This window comes from Protomyctophum bolini (assembly GCF_963924005.1).
Source record: "Protomyctophum bolini genome assembly, chromosome: 10".
In the NCBI taxonomy this organism is placed as follows: Eukaryota; Metazoa; Chordata; class Actinopteri; order Myctophiformes; family Myctophidae; genus Protomyctophum; species Protomyctophum bolini.
In genome coordinates this window covers 25,932,705-25,953,059 of record NC_137871.1, presented here as the reverse complement: position 1 = coordinate 25,953,059, position 20,355 = coordinate 25,932,705, and the positions used below count along the sequence as shown (strand labels likewise).

At 42.8% G+C, this 20,355-nt stretch overlaps 1 protein-coding gene across 10 annotated transcripts in view; it reads right to left on the bottom strand.

Annotated features, from left to right (window-relative positions):
- The window catches only part of limch1b (LIM and calponin homology domains 1b), a 140,409-nt gene that overhangs the window by 35,335 nt on the left and 84,719 nt on the right, over positions 1–20,355 (bottom strand). For 9 of the 10 annotated variants that reach the window (XM_080774495.1, XM_080774502.1, XM_080774503.1 and 6 more), the window contains 3 exons: positions 18,223–18,333; positions 13,058–13,259; positions 6,280–6,619 (listed from right to left, as the gene is read on the bottom strand). In XM_080774495.1, the coding sequence (XP_080630621.1) occupies positions 6,280–6,619; positions 13,058–13,259; positions 18,223–18,333 (653 nt within the window). Of the gene's footprint in view, positions 1–6,279; positions 6,620–13,057; positions 13,260–18,120; positions 18,131–18,222; positions 18,334–20,355 lie in introns of those variants that run through there. The other variant, XM_080774496.1, reaches the window with a different exon arrangement.

Genomic DNA, 20,355 nt, shown 5'->3' with positions numbered 1-20,355 from the left:
TGCATGCTCAGGCTTACTGCATAATATGCAGCTATACAGTGTATATATTTCTTCCCCTAAACGTTCTACTTTATCAAAGAAGACTATCAGAATGTGCAGATGCAAAACACTACAAGGCACTCAAAGCTGAGTGAGAAGGGGAGAGTCCAAAGTACAGACTGGTAATTCTAAAAGCCTTCATTGACATGGCTGGTTTTTCACACTTCGAAGCAGGTCTTCATTAGGACAGGTTCAGCTATGGAACAATAACAGAAACCAACTTATAGCGCCGTTTAGATTCAAACAGAGAAAGTCAATCATACACCTCATTAACCCTGATGTCCCAATTTTGGGCAAAGTTTCCAAAGTGTTCACAATAAAACAAATAATAATTTTACTATTTTCAATAACAGTAGAGAATAACCTATCTACAAGCTCACAACACATCACAATGTGGCACGTTGACACATTGTGATGTGATGTGCACAAAAAGTGTGATCTTTCCTCTGCTACCCTCAAAAACACTGCAGAGAGACATACAGTACTGTCAAAGACGCAGATAAGCAGACTGATATATACAGATACTGTATACAGTACAGACAGACAGACAGACAGACAGACAGACAGACAGACAGACAGACAGACAGACAGACAGACAGACAGACAGACAGAGCATCGATGTTTGGGTGCAACATGTGTCTGTGTTAATTCACAGCACAGCATTAGGCTACTACTCCTGGCCACATACAGGGTGACTGTGTGGTAAAGCATGGCATCCTTTGCAAGACAGACTCACCAGAAATCCACAATATTTTCTTTCTCCTGGAGCAATCAAATGCTGTTGCCAACAAAAGCAAAGGAGGCTAAAGTGAAAACTATCAGGGAAATCCTGGAAGATCCCCCCAGAAAGGTCTTTGGAACGTCAAAGTTGTACGGTCCGTTTTCACAATAACACCAGTGCCAGAAAAAAAAGCTGAACATGGTTGGTGACCCAAATATCACTTAAAGAGGAGCTGGCAATCGGATACGAATCCTCCCGTGGTGCCTCTCTCACTTGGCCGGGCGTCCGTAACAAACAACAATTGACTGCGTTTATGTGGGAGGGAAGCCGAGCAGGGAGGGTTCTTTGGTCGCTGCAACAGCGACTAAGTTGTCAGCAGGGGTGTTGCACTGTGAGAAGTAGGTCCCCCTGGTGAGGCTCCTTAAAGATGGAGTGCCACCATTTTTGTATTTTTACAGTTTTCCATGCGTCTATGAGGCGACAGTACTTCATTGGACACCCTGGAGTCGTTTTTAGGTGCAATGGTGTATTCACTTTGTATTTAGGGTTTCTTCCTGGAGGCTGAACCCTTGACAGTCAAACGGGCCAATGAAATAAACAGTATTATAGTGACATCACACTATCAGCCCCTCCCCTAACCCCTCCCCCTTTATCATACAACTACAGCTGTGGGTGCGGCTTCAGTTCAGGTGGATCACCACCCATCACCACCCACCAGGCAAACCAGGCATACTTGAACAGGTGGGCGTGTCCACATAAAAGCATGATTTTAACAAATACTGTGCACTTTTTGGAAAAGTTATATTATAATAATACCTGATGATCGTGTTTTAAGGTGGAAATAAATCGTGGCACTCCATCTATAAGTTCAGGTGAAAAGAAGCTGCAGACAACTCCATGTGTATCTGAGGAGGTGTGTGGTTTCAACAGAGCAACCAAAGTCTGGCATCATTTATGCATCCTACCTGGGTCAGGTTTCCCCCCCCCCCCCCACAATCTGAATTCCTATAGACGTGTTTAATATCTTATCGTCATATAAGAATAAACCAAAAATAAACAAAGGAGCTCTGCGGTTTGACTTTGATATGGATATGAAGCATCAGCTGACGGTGAGAAAACGCTAACGTATATGTTACCGCCACCGAATGAATTACATTTTTGGCAGAAACACACTGTATCAAATATGAGTGTCTGACATAAACAATACAGAATACACCCACCCTGACAATAGCGACGGGACAATTTGTTTTGTTTGTGGTACAATTTTTGGACCACAATTCTTATATGAGACGATTCTAAGATGACCCAATGTTATTATGCGTAGAGAAATGACTTCTGTGACCCAGGGGATGAAGGAGTGACGTCAGGACGGGGCACTGGCTCAGGGGTAGAGTGGCCGGATGGTAACTGCAAGGTTGCCAGTTCGAACCCGGGCTCCCCAAGAGTTAGTGTCGATGTGTCCTTGAGCAAGACGGTGAACCCAAAATTGCTCCTGATGTGCTGGTTGGTGCCTTGCATGGTGTCCGCCGCCATCGGTGAATGTAATGCACAATCTATGTAAAGTGCCTTGGATAAAAGCGCTATATAAATGCACCATTTACCATTTATTTACCAGGACTTCGGTACTCCAGATCGTCCCTACAAAGGATCAACCAGTAGGAGTGAGCAGTATCAAGACTGTACACACTGTGTGGGGGAATTCAGGCATTGGCGTGATGACTAAAGTGGGGGCAAAATGGCAAAACATAAATGTAAAGAGGAGGACTGCCAGTGAAAACTTCTGCAAGACAATTTACAATTTAGCAGACGCTAAATGCCTAAATACAGGCAGACAGCCTATATGTGTGGAAATAACAGAGTAGTTGGATTGTGAAATCATTCACCCAAATAAATGTCAAATCAAGAGAGATGGCTGCAGTAACATGAGCTGTCGTTCTAGATTACGCTGGGAGAAGAGAACAGCATTGTGCCGTAGCTGCTTCCAAATGCTCACGGTGTCAGATGAGACCACGGTGGGTGGGATCTGGGATGGGACTAGTTTTTGGAGAGATTCTCATGCACCTGGAATTGGTCATTGGTTCCATCCCATTGACAGCCAATGTCTAACTCCACCAACAAGTTACAGCTGCGAAGTCCTTGACCAAGAAGACTTTTTAACCACTAAAGAAATACTATTTGTCTATTTTACATTCCAACATAGATCTGGATAAAACAGCTGACCTAAAACATAACTGTAATGCAATGAACAGGAGGCAAAACAAAGAGAGGAATAAGAAAGAAAGACCCCTGGGAGACCTCGTCAACAAAGAATATGGGGTTTAAGTGAACTAATGAATAACAGCTATCATACAACGAATACATGTTTTCAGATTGGATTGATTCAGGGCAACTATGAACCGGAATTGTTGAATGTTTTGCAATGTTTGCATAATGCACTTGGGTCTGGGGCAGGGGCCATGTTGGCTTGCGGTGGACATATTTGGCAAAATTCCCATTTTTGCCACCGACATACAAAATAAGCGGGCAATAATATTACCAGGCAATAACACATAAAGAGATGAATTACCACAACGGGTCTGTAACTCTGAGAGTGTACAAATGGAACCAAATGGTCAAAACTGTCCATTTGGTTCCATTTGTACACTCAAGAGTAAAGGGGGTCCTTGCAAATAAAACATTTGAGAGCCACCCACTCACTATCACTGGACTCCTAATGTGCCATAGTGTCGTAGTAAGTTCTTATTATTCTGATTCTGACCAAATTCTGATCAAAATAAGAACATAATGGTGTGTAAAACAGAAAGTCTCAAATTTGCCACACGGACAAGGACAAGTCTTTGCCACGGACACATTTGTCCGTGTACGGACATGTTGCTGACCCCTGGGGGGGGGGGGGATACAGGTAAACAGGCAAAAATGATTGATTTGGCACCTTTGTTCGGAGGTAACCGTCAGGAGCAGGGCTGGGGGGCTCTCCCCGTGAGGTGTCTCTGCGTGGGGCGGGGAGGAGGAGGAGGAGGAGAGGGCACAAAGCCGAGGCTCACTGCTCCTCCTCAGGCCGATCATGGAGGGTCTGGAAGGAGGCTCTCTCTCCTCGTCCCTCTCTTGACGCTGTTGTTGTTGCTGCTCCTGCTCGCTCCGGGATTCACGGGGAGCGTTTGGGGAGTGAGCGGGGGGGTGGCAGGCTGCTCTGGGGGTTCTATCTAAGCTAGGATCCTCAGGGGGACTGGTTTGTATTATCATCCATGCATGCAGGGAGGGAGGGAGGAATCACAGTGGAAAAGAGAAAAGCAACATTGAAAGAGATATAATACGCGAGGACAGACACACCGGCAGCATACAGAATGAGACAAACGGTATAGGACCAAAACGGGGACAATACGATCAGGGACACATGGATGGGGGGGGGGATGCAAACACAAAGGACAGACAGAACGGGACACACCACAGCAGCACAATGAGGGGTCAAACGCAAAAGGAGGAGTTGCGGTTTAGGGAAGGGCACAAAAGAAAAGAAATCCATCAAACACTCATCTTTCATACTATAAGGACATTCTTGTCTTTCTTGTCTTCTTAAGGGCCAAATGATTAGGATTTCTGCCCGTCCTGTCCCCCCCGTGCCATTAAGACACATTCTACAGATGACTTCTAAACACTTTTCTGTCAGTGGTGCTCAAACCATTTCATGTCAAGGACCCCCGAAATTATACAGTACAGTCATGTATTCAGCCGCCGCCTCCCACCCCATCACAAAACATTTTGTTCCAGGGAGCGCACGGAAGCAAAGATTTGAGTTAAAAATGTTCGCTTTAAATATACAGTATATATGTTCAAAGAATTGCACTAATTTTCACGATTTTTCAAAAATAGCAGATCGGCAAGCTCATCTGCTGTTTACAGCTAAAATCTAAAACAACAGAGATGCTATCGCTGTTTTAATGGGTTAGTGTCTCTAATGCAAATTGTAAATGACGGTCGAATGACTGATGCAGTGATAGATGTTGAACCCATACGTCCAGTTCACACACACTACCCTGACCCTCTAAACTAAATTAGAATGAACACCATTCTAATCTAAACTTTCAAATTCTTTCTAAAAAGTTTCAAAGATAGCAGATATCCAAGCTCTCAAACTATAGGGTGAACCACACAAACAACAGGCCTTGGATGTGGGATGGATGAAGGGGTGGGTGTGCAGCATCAAGCGGGCACCAGCTCCCTTCACAGATGGGTTGGATTTAGGCTCCACACACCCAGAAAAAGAACCCAGTAAATTCTGGTGTATATTCTGACAGAATTCTCTCCTCTTCTGCCCACTCTCAGTGATGGCCTCCTCTGCACTCATACCTGATACGTAATACATTATTTTAAGTGCATGAAATGTGGAACACAAAGAGGGATTTTCTAATATTATAACACTGAAAGCCGAGAAGGGAATCCACTCCGCAGCCAATACATCAACAATGATGAATACTTTTTCAATAAACCACTATACTTCATATAATTGGTTCTCACTAATGTTCATGATGAAAAAGCAATTTTTTTCTACTGTGTTAAGAAAAATGTTAATGTTAGTCTGTGTCTCGTAGGAGGCTGTGGCAGTTCAGGAACCCGTCCACCAGTGACATCATCGATGGGGAATCCAAGCTAATAGAAACTGCAGGCTTTCTATTCGTGAAAAGTTACCATGCTATAATGGAAGCCATCGTTCTCGCGATAATACTAAATCTAAATATTTTGTATTTAATTTTGTTTCCAAACAAAATCTGCCTAACGATGATGTCACTGGTAGACGGGTTTCTGGACTTCCCACAGTAGAAAAACATGGTGCCATTTTATCATGAACATTAGTGAGGACCAATTATACGAAGATAGGTTGAAAATGTATGAAGTCGTCCTTTAATATCGATTCTAAACAACACGGTGGCGATTCCAGGCCCCATACTGTACAGGGTTGACATGCCAACCCAATAAATCTCAGACTTCAAGATGTCTTCATTTGTGTCTACTCTGCAAATTTCACACTTGTTAAGAGCTTTTGCCTTAGTCCAGAGTCAATAGCCAATGAAAACAAAAAGCACATCTGGTTCCCATTAACCCATTAACCACATCTCTCTGCCACCACTGGGCAGAGAGAGAGAGAGAGAGAGAGAGAGACAGAGAGAGAGAGAGAGAAGCAGTTTCATTATATGCCACCCTTTTAAAGACGTGAAAATGTCATAAACACAAAATAGCCCACGGTATTTTTTTAAAGTATACCATCCGCAATATCCTTCAAGTGCATGGTCATTGGTTTAATGTGCCACTGATCGGGTTGAAGTGGTTAATGTATGTTTTCTAATCAAAATTAAAATCTCCAAAGTAACTAGTAACTAAACTTATCAAATAATTGTAGTGAAGTAAAAGTACAAATCTTGGCTCCGAGATGTAGTGGAGTAGAAGTAAAAGTATTGGAGATTGGAAATACTCAAGTAAAGTACAAATAAAAGTACTTAGTTACTTTCCACCACTGTGCTCACCTCAGTGGTCTGTCGCCCCCTACGGGTGAAGTGGCGGTGCTCCAGCTCTTGCGCCCGCCGCCACCGCCGCCACCACCGCCACCACCGCCACCACCGCCACCACCGCCGCCGCCCCCGCCTCCGCCCCCCTCCTCGTCGCCACCGCCCTTCTTCTTCATGCGGAGCGGCGCGGGCATGTAGGCGCTCTGGTTGCTCTTGTTGGGCAGGTACTGGTTGAACGGCATGGCGGCGCGCAGCTCGCTGACCGAGGTGCGCCGCGCCAGCATGTCGTCCTTGCGCACGTCGGGCACCTTCCTGTGGGCGGCGGCGGGGCCGTCAGACTCTGAGTCGCTCCCACGGCCTGATGGGAGGAGGAGGAGGGGGGGGGGGGGCAATGATTGATTGATTGAGCAGTTTATTGAAAATGAAATCAAAAGGATAAATACACATAGGCTTGTTTCCATTGTTTTTTTTAGAAGGGCCACAATATAAATACAACAACATAATAATAATAATAATAATAATAAATTGACATTTTTACCCTATAAGATACTAAAGTACTTGCTTTAAAATTAAGTCATATTATTGGCCAACCATCTATGAGAATTTAAAGATTTCAGCAACGAAGAAAGGAAAGAGGACATCCGCACACCGTTTTAAAAGATCCCAAACAATTGACAACAGAGCGGAAAACTATGGAGAAAAAAAAAGCTTTCAGCAACAACAGAGTCTTCCAATGTGAATTATTTTAGGCACACATACAGGTATTTGGGGGCTGCATGTGTGCGCAAAAATGTGTGCGTATGTGTGCGCAAAGATCTACAAGTTCATATGAACTTGTAGATCTGCTTGTAGATCTGCTATTTTTTGCTTTAAAACACCAAAAGGGGTTCCTGCCCAAAATGGGTTAAATATGTTTTATACCTACTATTGAACCCTCTCCAATGAGCACCAGTTTTCACTTACTGATAACTACGTATCACGCAGCGCTTCCTCTTCTCCCAATTCAACGTTTATTAAGTTGATTAAGTTCATTAGTTGTGCTAGACTGGACTGCCATCAGATAAGACATTGAAAGGTTTCATGTTTGATCCTGGAGACAGACAATGTGCTTCTCAATATCCATGATGTGTCTCGTCAAAGTATCCTGGGGCAAAACGTCTACAGTACAGACTACAGTACATTCTCCAACTGTAAATCAGACCGGGGCAAAGAGACGCGACTAAATGCCTACATTTATATGCAGACTGCAGAGAAAATATGAAAATATCAGCGTCATTCCTTTTATGAAAACGATAACTTTGGAGAGAGAGAGAGAGAGAGAGAGAGAGAGAGAGAGAGAAAGAGAGAAAAATAAAGTCAGAGAAAACCTACGCAGGTTGTCCGAGGAGTACATATGAAACAAATCACTTTTTCAGTCTCGTACATTCTTGCATTATATTGTGTACTGTACAGTACAGTCCCAACAGCTGACCATAAATCAATCAAAGGCAGTCTGCAGGCCCAGTGGTTTCTGTTGGAGCGCCGTACACAAATCATATGATTTGTATTGTACAGTTACAGCTCGCAAAGAATAAATTCTAGCCTACCGGTGAGGAGGAATTTACGTGCGGCGGTGCCACTGACTGCATTCCATCAGATTCTCAACACATTGTCAGCTCTTTAATGGCCAGGGGAACACCTGGCTTTGCAGACGTGCATCGCTCAAGGACTTCCCCTGGTTTATGATTAAAACTCCACCGCAACATATTCTAGAATTTATTAGATGTATTGATTTATTGAATAATTTCATTTCATGCATAATGTTTAGTTCTTTCCATGGGAAAGTTTACAGTTAGTTATTGTGCCGGTGAGGTAAGAAACCCTAGGGGAGATTATGCGAGAACCTCACCGTTTTAAATTACATACAATATTAATGTATTAATATTCAATTCAACTATACATTCTGCTTAACGCTCGAGAGAAATGGGAATCACTTAAACCATTTCTGTACCTCATTGACCGGTGTCCCGTAGGGGTCTATAGTTCAAATACAACGTGTTTTTTACCTGCCTGTCATAATTTCACCCCCCTCCCTATCCCTAAGTATTGGACAGGATGTTCATCCTTAGGGCCCCAAATCACACCATAGAACGCACGAGTGTATATTTCAAACACAAAAAGTTTTTTGACTGGGGGGTCATATTTTGACAGCAGCAACTGCCTGTAATAATTTCTAATTTCTAATTTCTAATTATTGGAGAGTATTAGGATGTTGATATTGAATTCTTATTCAGCTTTGGAGCCCCAAATCACACCTTAGAAAGCACGAGTGTTACTCTATAGGCTACTTGGGCCCCCCTACACCAAAGCTCACAATTTACCCAAGGTCTCTAGGAATTCCTTTCCAAGATGTGTAGCACATGTGAATTCACATCTGTCTCGCGCACAAACAAGCACTCAATCTATATCAGTGTGGTGGTTCTCAAACTTCTTTGGCTCTGGTCACCCCTGTAAATTACCTTTTCATCATTCATTCTAAATATTATCAAGTATTCTGCAGGGGGTGAAGCGTTTTTTATTGTATTTTGCACCGTTAAGATAGCTTGTTGTAGATAGATAGAGTTTTTATTAAAGTGTCCTACATCATAAGATGTATAGATCATCATTATAATAATTATCATTATTATTATTATTTTGTCTTCTACAGTTTTTGCACCCGTGTCGACATTCTGTCCAGCTCAAATCAAATGAGATCGAATCAAATCCAGACTCAATAAGAATAGGATACATGCATATTATGGTCATGGGAGCTTTCCAGGTATAAATCCACACATTCCAACGGGCTATTTGGACCACATTTATTTCTTTTAGCTTTTTCCTCGGATCTGAATGAATCCAGAAGTCGCAGCCACAGCTTCACGAACGAGAGCAAGGCTGCACACCTCATACCGATGGAAACATCCCTCTTTGCAGTCTTCTTCATGTGACACGACCTGAAAGACTGACAGTCAGATCAAGGTCTTAACGAGGCCCGAAGGTATTTATGCCTCACACAGCGGTTGGATTGATAACAGAGAGAGCCTCTTAAGCCATCAATTGGAAACATGAGTGAATCTCAACGTCTGTACTGAGGAACATGTGCCTTGACGGTGTGGTGCGACGCTGGGGTTGGAACACATGGTAACATTGAAGCACGAGGGGGGCCTTGACTATAGGGGTCAATGTCGTACTGTAACAGAAATTCTCACCCCCTCAAAAAAATGGGGATTTTCAAGGTAGCTCACTATGAGCAAAAACTGGGATGGGAATTGGGAATATACAAATGAAGAGTTTTGTTCCAAAATGGGATTTCCACAAAAAATACATTAAGTTACTAAAATGAAAGTTTCAGTAAGTCATTATGTGAACACTTCAATTTAATCCAACAAAATGTCTTAAAAAGAGCTTTTGACTAAATTACATTCTACATTTTTCCTGAAAAGTACCTTTAGACCCATAATAATACTGTTAGTGTCAAGGTGTTCTAACACCTTGACACTAGAACAATTCCCCACACATGGTGTCTGGTGACATGACGTCTTTCTCAGACAGCCATGTCAATGGTAAACAGTCATAAAGAATGTTTTTCACACAACTTTAGTTAAAAATATGGTTTGGTTGCATATAAATATTTTATAATGCCAAGCGCTACTCTATTTGCTGCCATAGCATGATGCTGGTTCCCACACTGTACGTATTTCACTCTGTCTTCTTTTTAATGAAGGCCTATAAAAGGTTATGATGGCCGTCACAAAACCCTGCATAGGTTTAAACTGGGAGACTGTGAATAGATTCAGTCTCAGGCCGTAAGCATCCCATCTGTGTTTTTGTTTGGAGAGAGATGTGGAGGAAAAGCACTGACTGCAAAGGCCACGCTGCAACCTTCAAGGTTCAATTTACCCCCAAACTACATCGATTATAACTTTAGGGTCCGAGTTGCGTTCAACAACAAAACATTTATTCTCTGATGTATGTCAAATAGCCAAATTAGCCGATCTACAAGCAATCTCACAACAACAACACACAATCTCACAATACGTCAACGGCGCCAGTGCGAAGATCAACTATTTCCGCAGAATGCTCGCCTTGCTGGTCACGCTGCTCGCTTCATGTGGTCAAGTAGGAGTTTTTTTTACCTGTGCAGATTATTTGAACATGGATTAGTTTGGCTTGAATTTGAGCACAACGTTTGCTGCCAAGAACCTCGTTCTACAAACGAGGACAAAATAATAACTGGCTCCGGATCAGATCCCTGAGTTGCTGCCAGTGTTGCCAGATGTTGCAAGAGAAACAAGCAGCCAGGTTTATGAAAACAAGCCCAAAAGAAGCTCACACACGCACAGTCGCGCACACCCACATGCAGTCGCACACAAGAACACACACACACACACACACACACACACACACACACACACACACACACACACACACACACACACACACACACACACACACACACACACACACACACACACACACACACACACACACACACACACACACACACGCACACACACACACACACACACACACACACACACACACACACACACACACACACACACACACCATTTGGGGTTGCTTGGCATGAAAACCACTGGTTTAAACAACATTAAGAAGCAAGCCCAAATAAGTAACTTTATTGAAAGAAGCCAAAAAAGCGCAACCCACAAGCGACTTTACAAAAAACAAGCCCAAAGTCACTTATAATAAGCAGACTTGGCGACACTAGTTGCAGCAGACAGGAGAACTGAGAGTGTTCTTGTAGACCAGTGATCGGCCAACCACAAAGAAGCTTTAATTACACACAAGAGAACAAGCTTGTCCATCCCATTTTTAACGTCCACACAAAAGCTAACTGGCATAGCGTGTTTTCACCAACCCTGACCTTTTTCTTTTTACACAACAAGAACCTTTTATTTCACAGGCTCCTGCTTCAACAAACTCATGCACTCTTCCCTGACAATAATTCACATAATAATTGAATGGGGGGAAAGGCTTAATTTAATCTCTGGAGGAAATGTAATATTGGCTGAACTCTTTTGTTGGGGCCAAGTTCTATAGATGGACACCGCTCTGATAAATGGTGCACTTTGTGCGCTTCATCTGTGCCGACTGTGGTGAAGCCTTCTCTCTCTCTTGTGTTGTTTCCAAGGACAACGCCCACGTTGCCTGTCAAAGACTATCTGAACAACTTCACTTCCCATGAGGGGTGAGTGGTGGCTCAGCGGTAGAGTGTATCACTTCCCATGAGGGGTGAGTGGTGGCTCAGCGGTAGAGTGTATCACTTCCCATGAGGGGTGAGTGGTGGCTCAGCGGTAGAGTGTATCGGGACATCCCTAGAAATAACCTAAAGTGTATAAATGGATCCAATGGAGTTATTATTTACACTTATTTATAAAAAACTCAGCAGACAGACTTAACCGCTTTCAACCTGGGGTCTCTATTATTTTGGGCTATGGGGTTATTGGGTTATTCATAAAACCCACTGAAATAACACCTTGCACTTTCAAAATATTGATGAGAATCCATCAGTCTTCACATTTGAGTATACTGTATCTGTCTCACACCTTATGTCTGTGTGTCACTTTAGGCCTTTGATGGTTTCTGGATTGGTGTCTTCCTGGCTCAGCATGTGTTATTAATCATAAACATTTTGTTACATGGCATCGTGTCCTTAGTGCTCTGTACATACTAGGGCTTTCACTTTTAGTGATTTTTACTAGTCGACTAGTTTAACTATGCCTAACCATTATGTAAAAAAATAAAATAATAATAATAGTTGTACATTTAAAAACTGTGTACATTGGTGACTACAACAATAATCTATCTGATCTTGAGGCCTACAAAAACAGGCCGGAAACAAACAAAAAAATCTTATCAACTAGTCAACTAGTACCAACAAGGTCGACTAGTGGATTTACTAGTTACTAGTTACAGTAGTACTCCAATCAATGACCATCAGTCATACATAAATGGTGCATTTATATATATTTATATATATATAAAATATATATAAATGCACCATTTATATTGTTTATTATACACTCCAATTTCTTTTCATTTCATCTCTGTCTCTCTCTCTCTCTCTCTCTCTTAGCTCCCTCAACAATGCTGTCACTCAAACATGCCGTAACCGTATCCCATGACAACAGGTTCAAACAAGTCAACACAGAAGAGCCATTGTTACAGATGTCAGAGAGAGAGAGATTGATGCTATCACAGACAACCATTGACGCTAGTAACGCAGACAGCCATGAGACAACACAGATCATCAGACAATTAGAGAACGTCGATACAGGATATTGCTGGTGCAGTGGAAAAGAAACAAAACGTTCAATTACATGGAGAAATGGTGCGTGGTATAATAACTCATAACCCCTCCAGCTAGTTCCACTTCCCCGCTTACACATTCCTCTTCCACTTGTGCGCCTGCGTTCCTATCACTGCTATCATGGAAAAAATAACCGTGTTTTGATTTTGGTGTCTTTATACTCTCCCCATTTATCCCTACAGTAACCTGCCGCTATTAGTCACAATCATGACCAGAATCTTCTGTGTTTGTGTTGGAAGTGGCAACAAAAATGACTAATCGAGTGCGTATTAATGATTTAAGTGCTAAAGTGTTTGGCCCATTGACTATATGACTCATATTATACTTGACACTACTGCTGAGACCATTTCCCATTGGTAATTTGGTTGATTTGACAACTTGCAGACTTGAAACCTGCTTGAGAAAGGTAAATATATTACAAATTATTTGAACTTTTGGACGTACCATCGCTGCTGCCACGGGCAACCAGTACGTCCGGGGAGGGGGTTTGTCGGGAGCGCGATCCAAATGAGTCCAGGCTGTCGAAGGAGTCCTCTCGGCCGTGACGAGGCGGCGAGAGCGAGTCACTGCGCTCCGAGTCCCAACAGTCGATGTAGCCGCTGTCCCTGATGCTGCGCTTAGACGGACTCTCTGCGTCCTCCACCTCCTGAACAGCCGAACACGCACGCACACACACACACACACACACACGCACACACACACACACACACAATAAGCAGAACCCATTTAATGTATACAAAGAAAAGTGTAATGTGTGTAATGTGTAAGTAAGCCTTGCCGAGCCCTGAGGCCCATAGGAAAGGAGCCTATAGCGCCTGTGTCAGCTTGATTTACACTTCATGGACTTGACGCTATAGTAGTATGTCGTATAGCACCAAGCAGGGAGGCATTGGGTCCTTGGTATGACCGTGCCAGGGAATGGGATCAAAGCCCGACCTCCCATTCTCAGGGTGGACACTCTAACCTCAAGGCCAATGAGCTGGTATAGTGTATAATGTACTCTCTCTTTTTAAACTGGCCAAATATGGAGCAGCAGCCCCAGTTTGCACAATCCATCACTCAGCTTTCTGGAGAATCCCCCCCACCCCCCCCCCTCCCTCTCTCTCTCTACTCTGGATTCCTTTTCCTCTTTCCCAGTCTCTCCTTCGTTATCTGTCAATCTCTCCGTCTTTCTCCCATAGACTCACTCACGTCCGTGTGTGTGTGTGTGTCTCTGGTTTAATGAAAGGTGGAGAAAGGCATTTCCTGCTAGCCACAGGAACTTCCTGTCCCCCACCCCTCCTCGATGTGTTTTGCTTCTCTCTTTGTTCTAAAAAACCCTCCCTGAACGTTTGTGATACCAGTCTGTAAGTATATGTAATACCACACGCTCAGCACTTATTTAAATCCAGTGGTGCTCAATATTTCATGATGTAATTGGCCGCCGACCCCCCATCTGAAAATATTATGTTCCAGAGACCCCCCAGAAGCAAAGATTTGAGTTAAAACCGCTCGCTGTGAAAGAATATATATTCAAAGATTTGCGCCACATTTTCACGATAAAAAAAAAATAGCAGTCCTACAAGCTCGCTATGAGCTTGTTGATCTGCAATTTTTCAATAGCTAAAGTATTACACAATGCTTAAAACACCAAAACATGAACATGAATATCATTTCCATTATCATCATATCATCTGAAAAATTTTTCAGGAAATTAAGAAATCAAAGTCTTATGATTTGTCACACACGTTACCGCAGTGAAATTTTGTTCTCTGCATTTGACCCATCTCTTGGAGCGGTGAGCCGCAACCAAAGAACAGTGAGCCGCAGCCGTGCCGTGCTCGGGAATCCTTTGATTAGTTGATTTGACCTCCCAATCCAACCCATTGATGCTGAGTGCCAAGCAGGGAGGCATTGGGTCCAATTGTTACAGTCTTTGGTATGAACTGGCCGGGGATCGTACCCCTGACCTCCCAGTTTCAGGGCGGATACTCACCCGTAACATAGCCCTCAAATATAGAGAAAACCTACAGGGATGGCCCCCTGTCAGCTGGTTCAGGGACTCTGTGCACAAACACAACTTTACACAAGCACATACTGTAGCTACCAGAAAACCCATTGGACATAACCAATGAGTTAAGCTATTTACTTGGGACTCATTTACTTTTTACATTGACTTGGGACTTAATTGGTCAAGTCAAGTCCCATTGGCATACTGTAAAGAGACAACCCAAAACCAAAGCAAAATGGGATTCTATCTAACCGAACAACCCTAAACAAATGTAAGCCTCGACTATGTGCAGACTCTGTGAACAAGACCTTAGACAAGAAAGGCTGCCACAAACAGACCCCACTCTTACACTCGCTTTGGCAATGTAAACATACTGGTGTGTTTTATCATGACAAAAAGCCCATTTGAATTGAAAATGTAATTGAATGGTTTATCCCTCTTGTTCCTGATCTTAATCAAATCTCCTCTCAGTCCTATAAGGCAGATATATGGTGCTGAACACAGGACATTTGAATGCTTATTCACTGACGAAAGCTAAATGGAAACTAAGCTATGATGACTAAAACTAAATATACTGACAATTTCTTCAACAAATAAAAACTAGACTAAAGTGTTAGGAAGGGACAAGAGATCCAGTATAAGTCATTTTACACTTGGTTGCATGCTGAAAATCGACGCCTTGTGAGCAATGCATGTAGATCTGCTATTTTCAGCCAGTGTAAAAACAGTCACTACGATGGCACCAAGGCCCGCCAAAATACATTTTAGTCGACTAAATCAACTGTAGATTTAGCCGACTAAAACTAAAACATTCCAGGTGACTAAAATGTGACTAAAACTAAATGAAATAGGACTGAAACTAAAATCTGCTGCCAAAAACAACACTGGTCAGGTGCTGGATAAAACACTGGTACTGGACACCAGACTAATCTGCCAAAGCAAATTTCATTAGTCTGGCTATGCCTGGCTAGAGAAAGCATGTCAGGTATAAACCTTATCTTCTTTTCCACCCATAAATTATTTCAACCACGAAAACCAGAACACTACTGACTGTCAAAGTAGTCTGGAGTCTGGAGTCTGGAGGGTGAGTGTTTTTCAGTGATTTAAAAAAAAATCTCCAGACCAGTGCCATCAACACATTTTTTATGTTTTTTATTTTATTCTCGTATGCACAGCTTTGTGTTTACAGTATGTGTGTCTCTCTGTATGTCCCTTTGAGCATGGAATGTGCTCAGCTGATTGGCTAAGCATGGAATGTGATGTATGATGATAAGAGTGCCCCTCGCTTCAAGTGTGATTTGTTTTTATTTGTGCTTCATAGAAACAAGCTATGTTTTGGTCAGCTGCAGTGTGTGTGTGCAATGTGCAGACATCTGTGAAAGAGATTTAGCTCTGGGTACGAAGTCAAGAAGATGATTCCTCAGTTTTATAGTATATGGAGGAGAGAGAGAGACGTCACACTGTGGAATAAATCGCAGTGCAGTGACATCATGTTCATGAGTGGCTGCACAATGAAAAACACATACAGTAGGGCTCCATTTTCGTCACCGCTAAACCCCTTATCCCTAAACTTCTTTGCCTTTTATTTTACTATTTTGCTAAACATGTTTTAATAGTTAAAATGACCAGTCTACAAGCTCACAACGTGTCAATGTAGATTGGCTAGTTGTTTTTCAAAATAGTAAAAAAAGGCAAAGAAGTTTAGGGACAAGGGGTTTATCGGTGACGAAAATGGAGCCCCTGGTGTGTCTATAGCAATGGATACTGTAGAGAGACTTTGCACATGTGTGTGTATTTATTGTGACCTTTGTAAGACCTGAGCCCCTAAACCAGTAGTTTTCACACATTTTGTTTTTCTTTTCTTTTTTTTTCTTCTTTTCTCTAAATTTAGAGTAGCCAATAATTTGTTACCCATTTCCCGATCGTTTCGAATTTATAGAATCGTGATTCCCGTTATGAACGATTCAAAATCGATTCATAATTTCCAAAAATGTGATTCCTGGTTACAGTTACAGGAGTTTTCACTACAGGTGTTTGTGATATGAAATGTAAGCTTACCCTAATCACATCATGTCTTCAGTGAGTTCAGTCATTTTCAAGTTACTGTAGTCACTTCATTTCAGCACAGCTGAGGTGTGTCTGTCAACGAGGAGCCAGCTGGCCCTCATTGACAGGCAACAGGCATCAAGGCAACTCGTTAGTGTTAGTGTGTCTCTAGTCTCTGTATCTAACACACACAAGTGATTTAGTTCAACCTGTGCAATACATTATGGGTTTCTGCATACTTTGCATGTGTGCATTTTTATGACTAGCTACAGTTGATTTTGTCGACTAAAACTAAGACAAAAAATGTTCGTCGACTACCTTTTTCCACTGACGGAAACTAAATGGAAACTAAATCAAAACTAAGCTATGATGACTAAAACTAAGGTCACATTCCCACCTAATACTTCGATAGACTCGATGATAATGGGCGGAGAAGTTGGGATTCTTGCATATTTAATTTGCTGCAGTTTGCCTTCACACTGCTCTGTATAACCGCAGCAATTGGAAACGCAGCAGGGACCTTATCAATGTGTTCAATTCAATTCACTATAGCCTACACAGTGAAATCTATGGTTTTAAAATTATACTCATAACGTGCATGTGTCGTGCCGTCGGGGACTGGATCTCTCTCTCTCTGCAGTCCGCACACACTGTTCCTTTGGGCATAGAGGCACAGTGCTGAGCACCCACACAGAGACAGAACTCCATGTTTACGGCATGCGCAGACAGACAGACAGAATATTCTGTAGGCTATACACTGCATTTTTATGTGTTTCCTTAAGCAACTGATTAATGTACTCGTCCTCATTTCGACCAGGGCTTTGGTCTCCTCTTTCGACCACGTTTATCCATGGTAACGGGACATCTAAAATATGCCTTCTCCGTCTCCAACTGTGTTTAGCTCCTCACCCGCCACATTGTTTGCTTCATTTCCTTTATTTGCTGCGAAGTGCGAATGGAAGCGAAGCGAAACCCCCGTTTTTGGTCAGAGTAAAATGCGGTTCTTTGATGCACATTAGGATTCGAATGAGGCTTCACACCTGCCAAACGAAGTGCACTTTCCGGCAATGTGCAGCAGGATTAGTTTTAATCGCTGTAAAGCTTGCTGGTGTGAAGGTCACCTAAGAGTAAATTTACTGACAATTTCGTCAACAATTTTTTTTTTGACTAAAATGTTAGAAAGGGACAAGAGATCCTGTATAAGTCTGGATCTCTATTTTCAGCATGCAACCAAGTGTAAAATGACTTCTACTGGATCTCTTGTCCACTAGTCACTTCCTAACATTTTAGTCTAGTCTAATTTGTTGACGAAACCGTCAGTATATTTAGTCTTATTTGAGTCATCATAGCTTAGTTTCCATTTAGTTTTAGTCGGTGGAAAAAGGTAGTCGACGAACATAATTTCGTCTTAGTTGTAGTCGACGAAAACAACACTGGTTGAACTTCAGGCTACGGTAACGTTTGGACGTACCTTTCTCATTTGTGACAGTAACGTTTGGACGTACCTTTCTCCTTTGTGACAGTAACGTTTGGACGTACCTTTCTCATTTGTGACAGTAACGTTTGGACGTACCTTTCTCATTTGTGACAGTAGGCCCTCAAACTCTTTGAGGTCCAGCGTGGGCCCGTTGTAGGAGGTGCAACCGTTGGCGGCTCGACCTAGCCAATAGACGGTGATCAGAACCTGCAGGACGGAATCACATCAGGACAGAAAGGTCACATCACAGGTCATTATATATTCTTCTTTTTTTTTATCCCACGATTTTGTAACCCATTTTTCACCCCTGTGTCAATTTATTATCTAATGTGATCCTGGGCTCTACACACCCTCCGCCAACCTAGTCCCCATATATGGGGGACATGGGGAGAGCAACGGACTTGAACTCATGCTTCCTTCATGCCTGAGTGTCCAAGTTGCTCCTTTTACACCTGACAGGGGGGAGTTTCCCTGGTTGGACGTAGCGTGTGGAAGGAACACGTTATTCCAACCAGTTCCTTTCCCCTCCATCAGGCGCCCCGGCTGGCCAGGGGGAGGCAGTTTAGAGACCAGGATTAATGTTTTTTGTGAGGGTACCTACCCTATAGGGGACACGGGGAGAACATGCAAACTCCACACAGAAAGGCAGAGGTCACAGGTCATTATAGAGGTGCAAGGTCATTCACCATCATCACATAAAGCAGAGCAAAGACGCACACACACACACACACACACACACACACACACACACACACACACACACACACACACACACACACACACACACACACACACCTGTGTCACCTCAGCTTACATACAGTACACACATATAGACACAAATTATTTACAAGTATGTGTGTGTGCGTGCACCCACGTGTGTGCGTGCGTGTTGCAGCAAGCACACGGTAAAAACTTGTGACTCTTCAATTTAATCCTGCCCCCACAATGCAATACCAAATTGCTTCCTGGCCTCTCTGACCCGAGCTCTTACAAATCAGCTCTGAGGTAGCCAAGGGTTCCTGTACAAACAAGACAAGACCAGCTATTGTTCCCGCTCTGAAAGCAAGGCCAACGCACACGGTGAAGACAGCGACACCCATCTACAGTAGATTCACCACAGATGCTCCGTTGGTAGAAGACTTTTTGCCATCAAGGAATTTAACCCATTTAGACCTATTCGACGATTTTACAAGGGCCTACAGTTTTCAGGGAAAAAACTATGCTTCTATGTCGGTTGTTCTCAAACATTTTCATGTCAAGGACCCCCATCTGAAAATATGTTGTTCCAGGGACCTACCAGAAGCAAAGATTTTAGTTAAAAACGTCTGAAAGAATATTATATTCAAAGATTTGCGCCTCATTTTCAATATTTTTCAAAAATAGCAGATCTACAAGCACGTAACGCAGCACTCGGAGTGTTACTGCCGCCAAATTAGTTTACATTTTCACCAGAAACAGAATCAAATATGATTATTATCGTAAACAATACAGAGCCAGGACCCAATATTATTCGCCCTAGAAACATTACTTCCGTGACCCTCCTGGGGTATATGTACGAGTGACATCAGGAATTCGGGACTCTATTAGGCTCTAGTATAGGCCTGTTGTTTGAATCAATGATTACACCAAAGACATCTCCAAAAGACTCAGCAGCCAAATGGTGACATCTCAGAACCACCGCCCTGGACAGCCAGTATCAAAGCATTGGCTCATGTAACATTATCGTCGCTGTCGGGCAGAAACCTTGTATCTCCAAATTTAAACCTTTTATGATTCTTCGTCACTTAATGCCCTACTTAGTCGTACAAGAGTGTAAGGAAACTCGTGTGTGTCAAGAGTTGTCTGTTATTTTCACTATCTCTGAACAATTTCATTCCATTTCCTAAAACGTAACCGTTTTGGACATACAAGGTTTCTGCCCAACAGTGACGACTTGTTTGCGGTACAGTGTTGTGACTGTATGTGTTGATGAGGTGTGTACAGTATACCTACTGTACCACATCCTTTAAGACTGACATCACTCTTTCACTGTCTCCTGTGACACATGTCAAAAGACCTGTCAAAAAGCTTCCAACCAAGACAATCGCCTCTTTGTTACACACACACACACACACACACCTGCACACACACACACACACACACACAGTGTGTGTGCATTACACGCAAGCACTATGGAACGTATTGTAAACAAACATGTGAACAAATGCACACAATTCATACACTCATGTC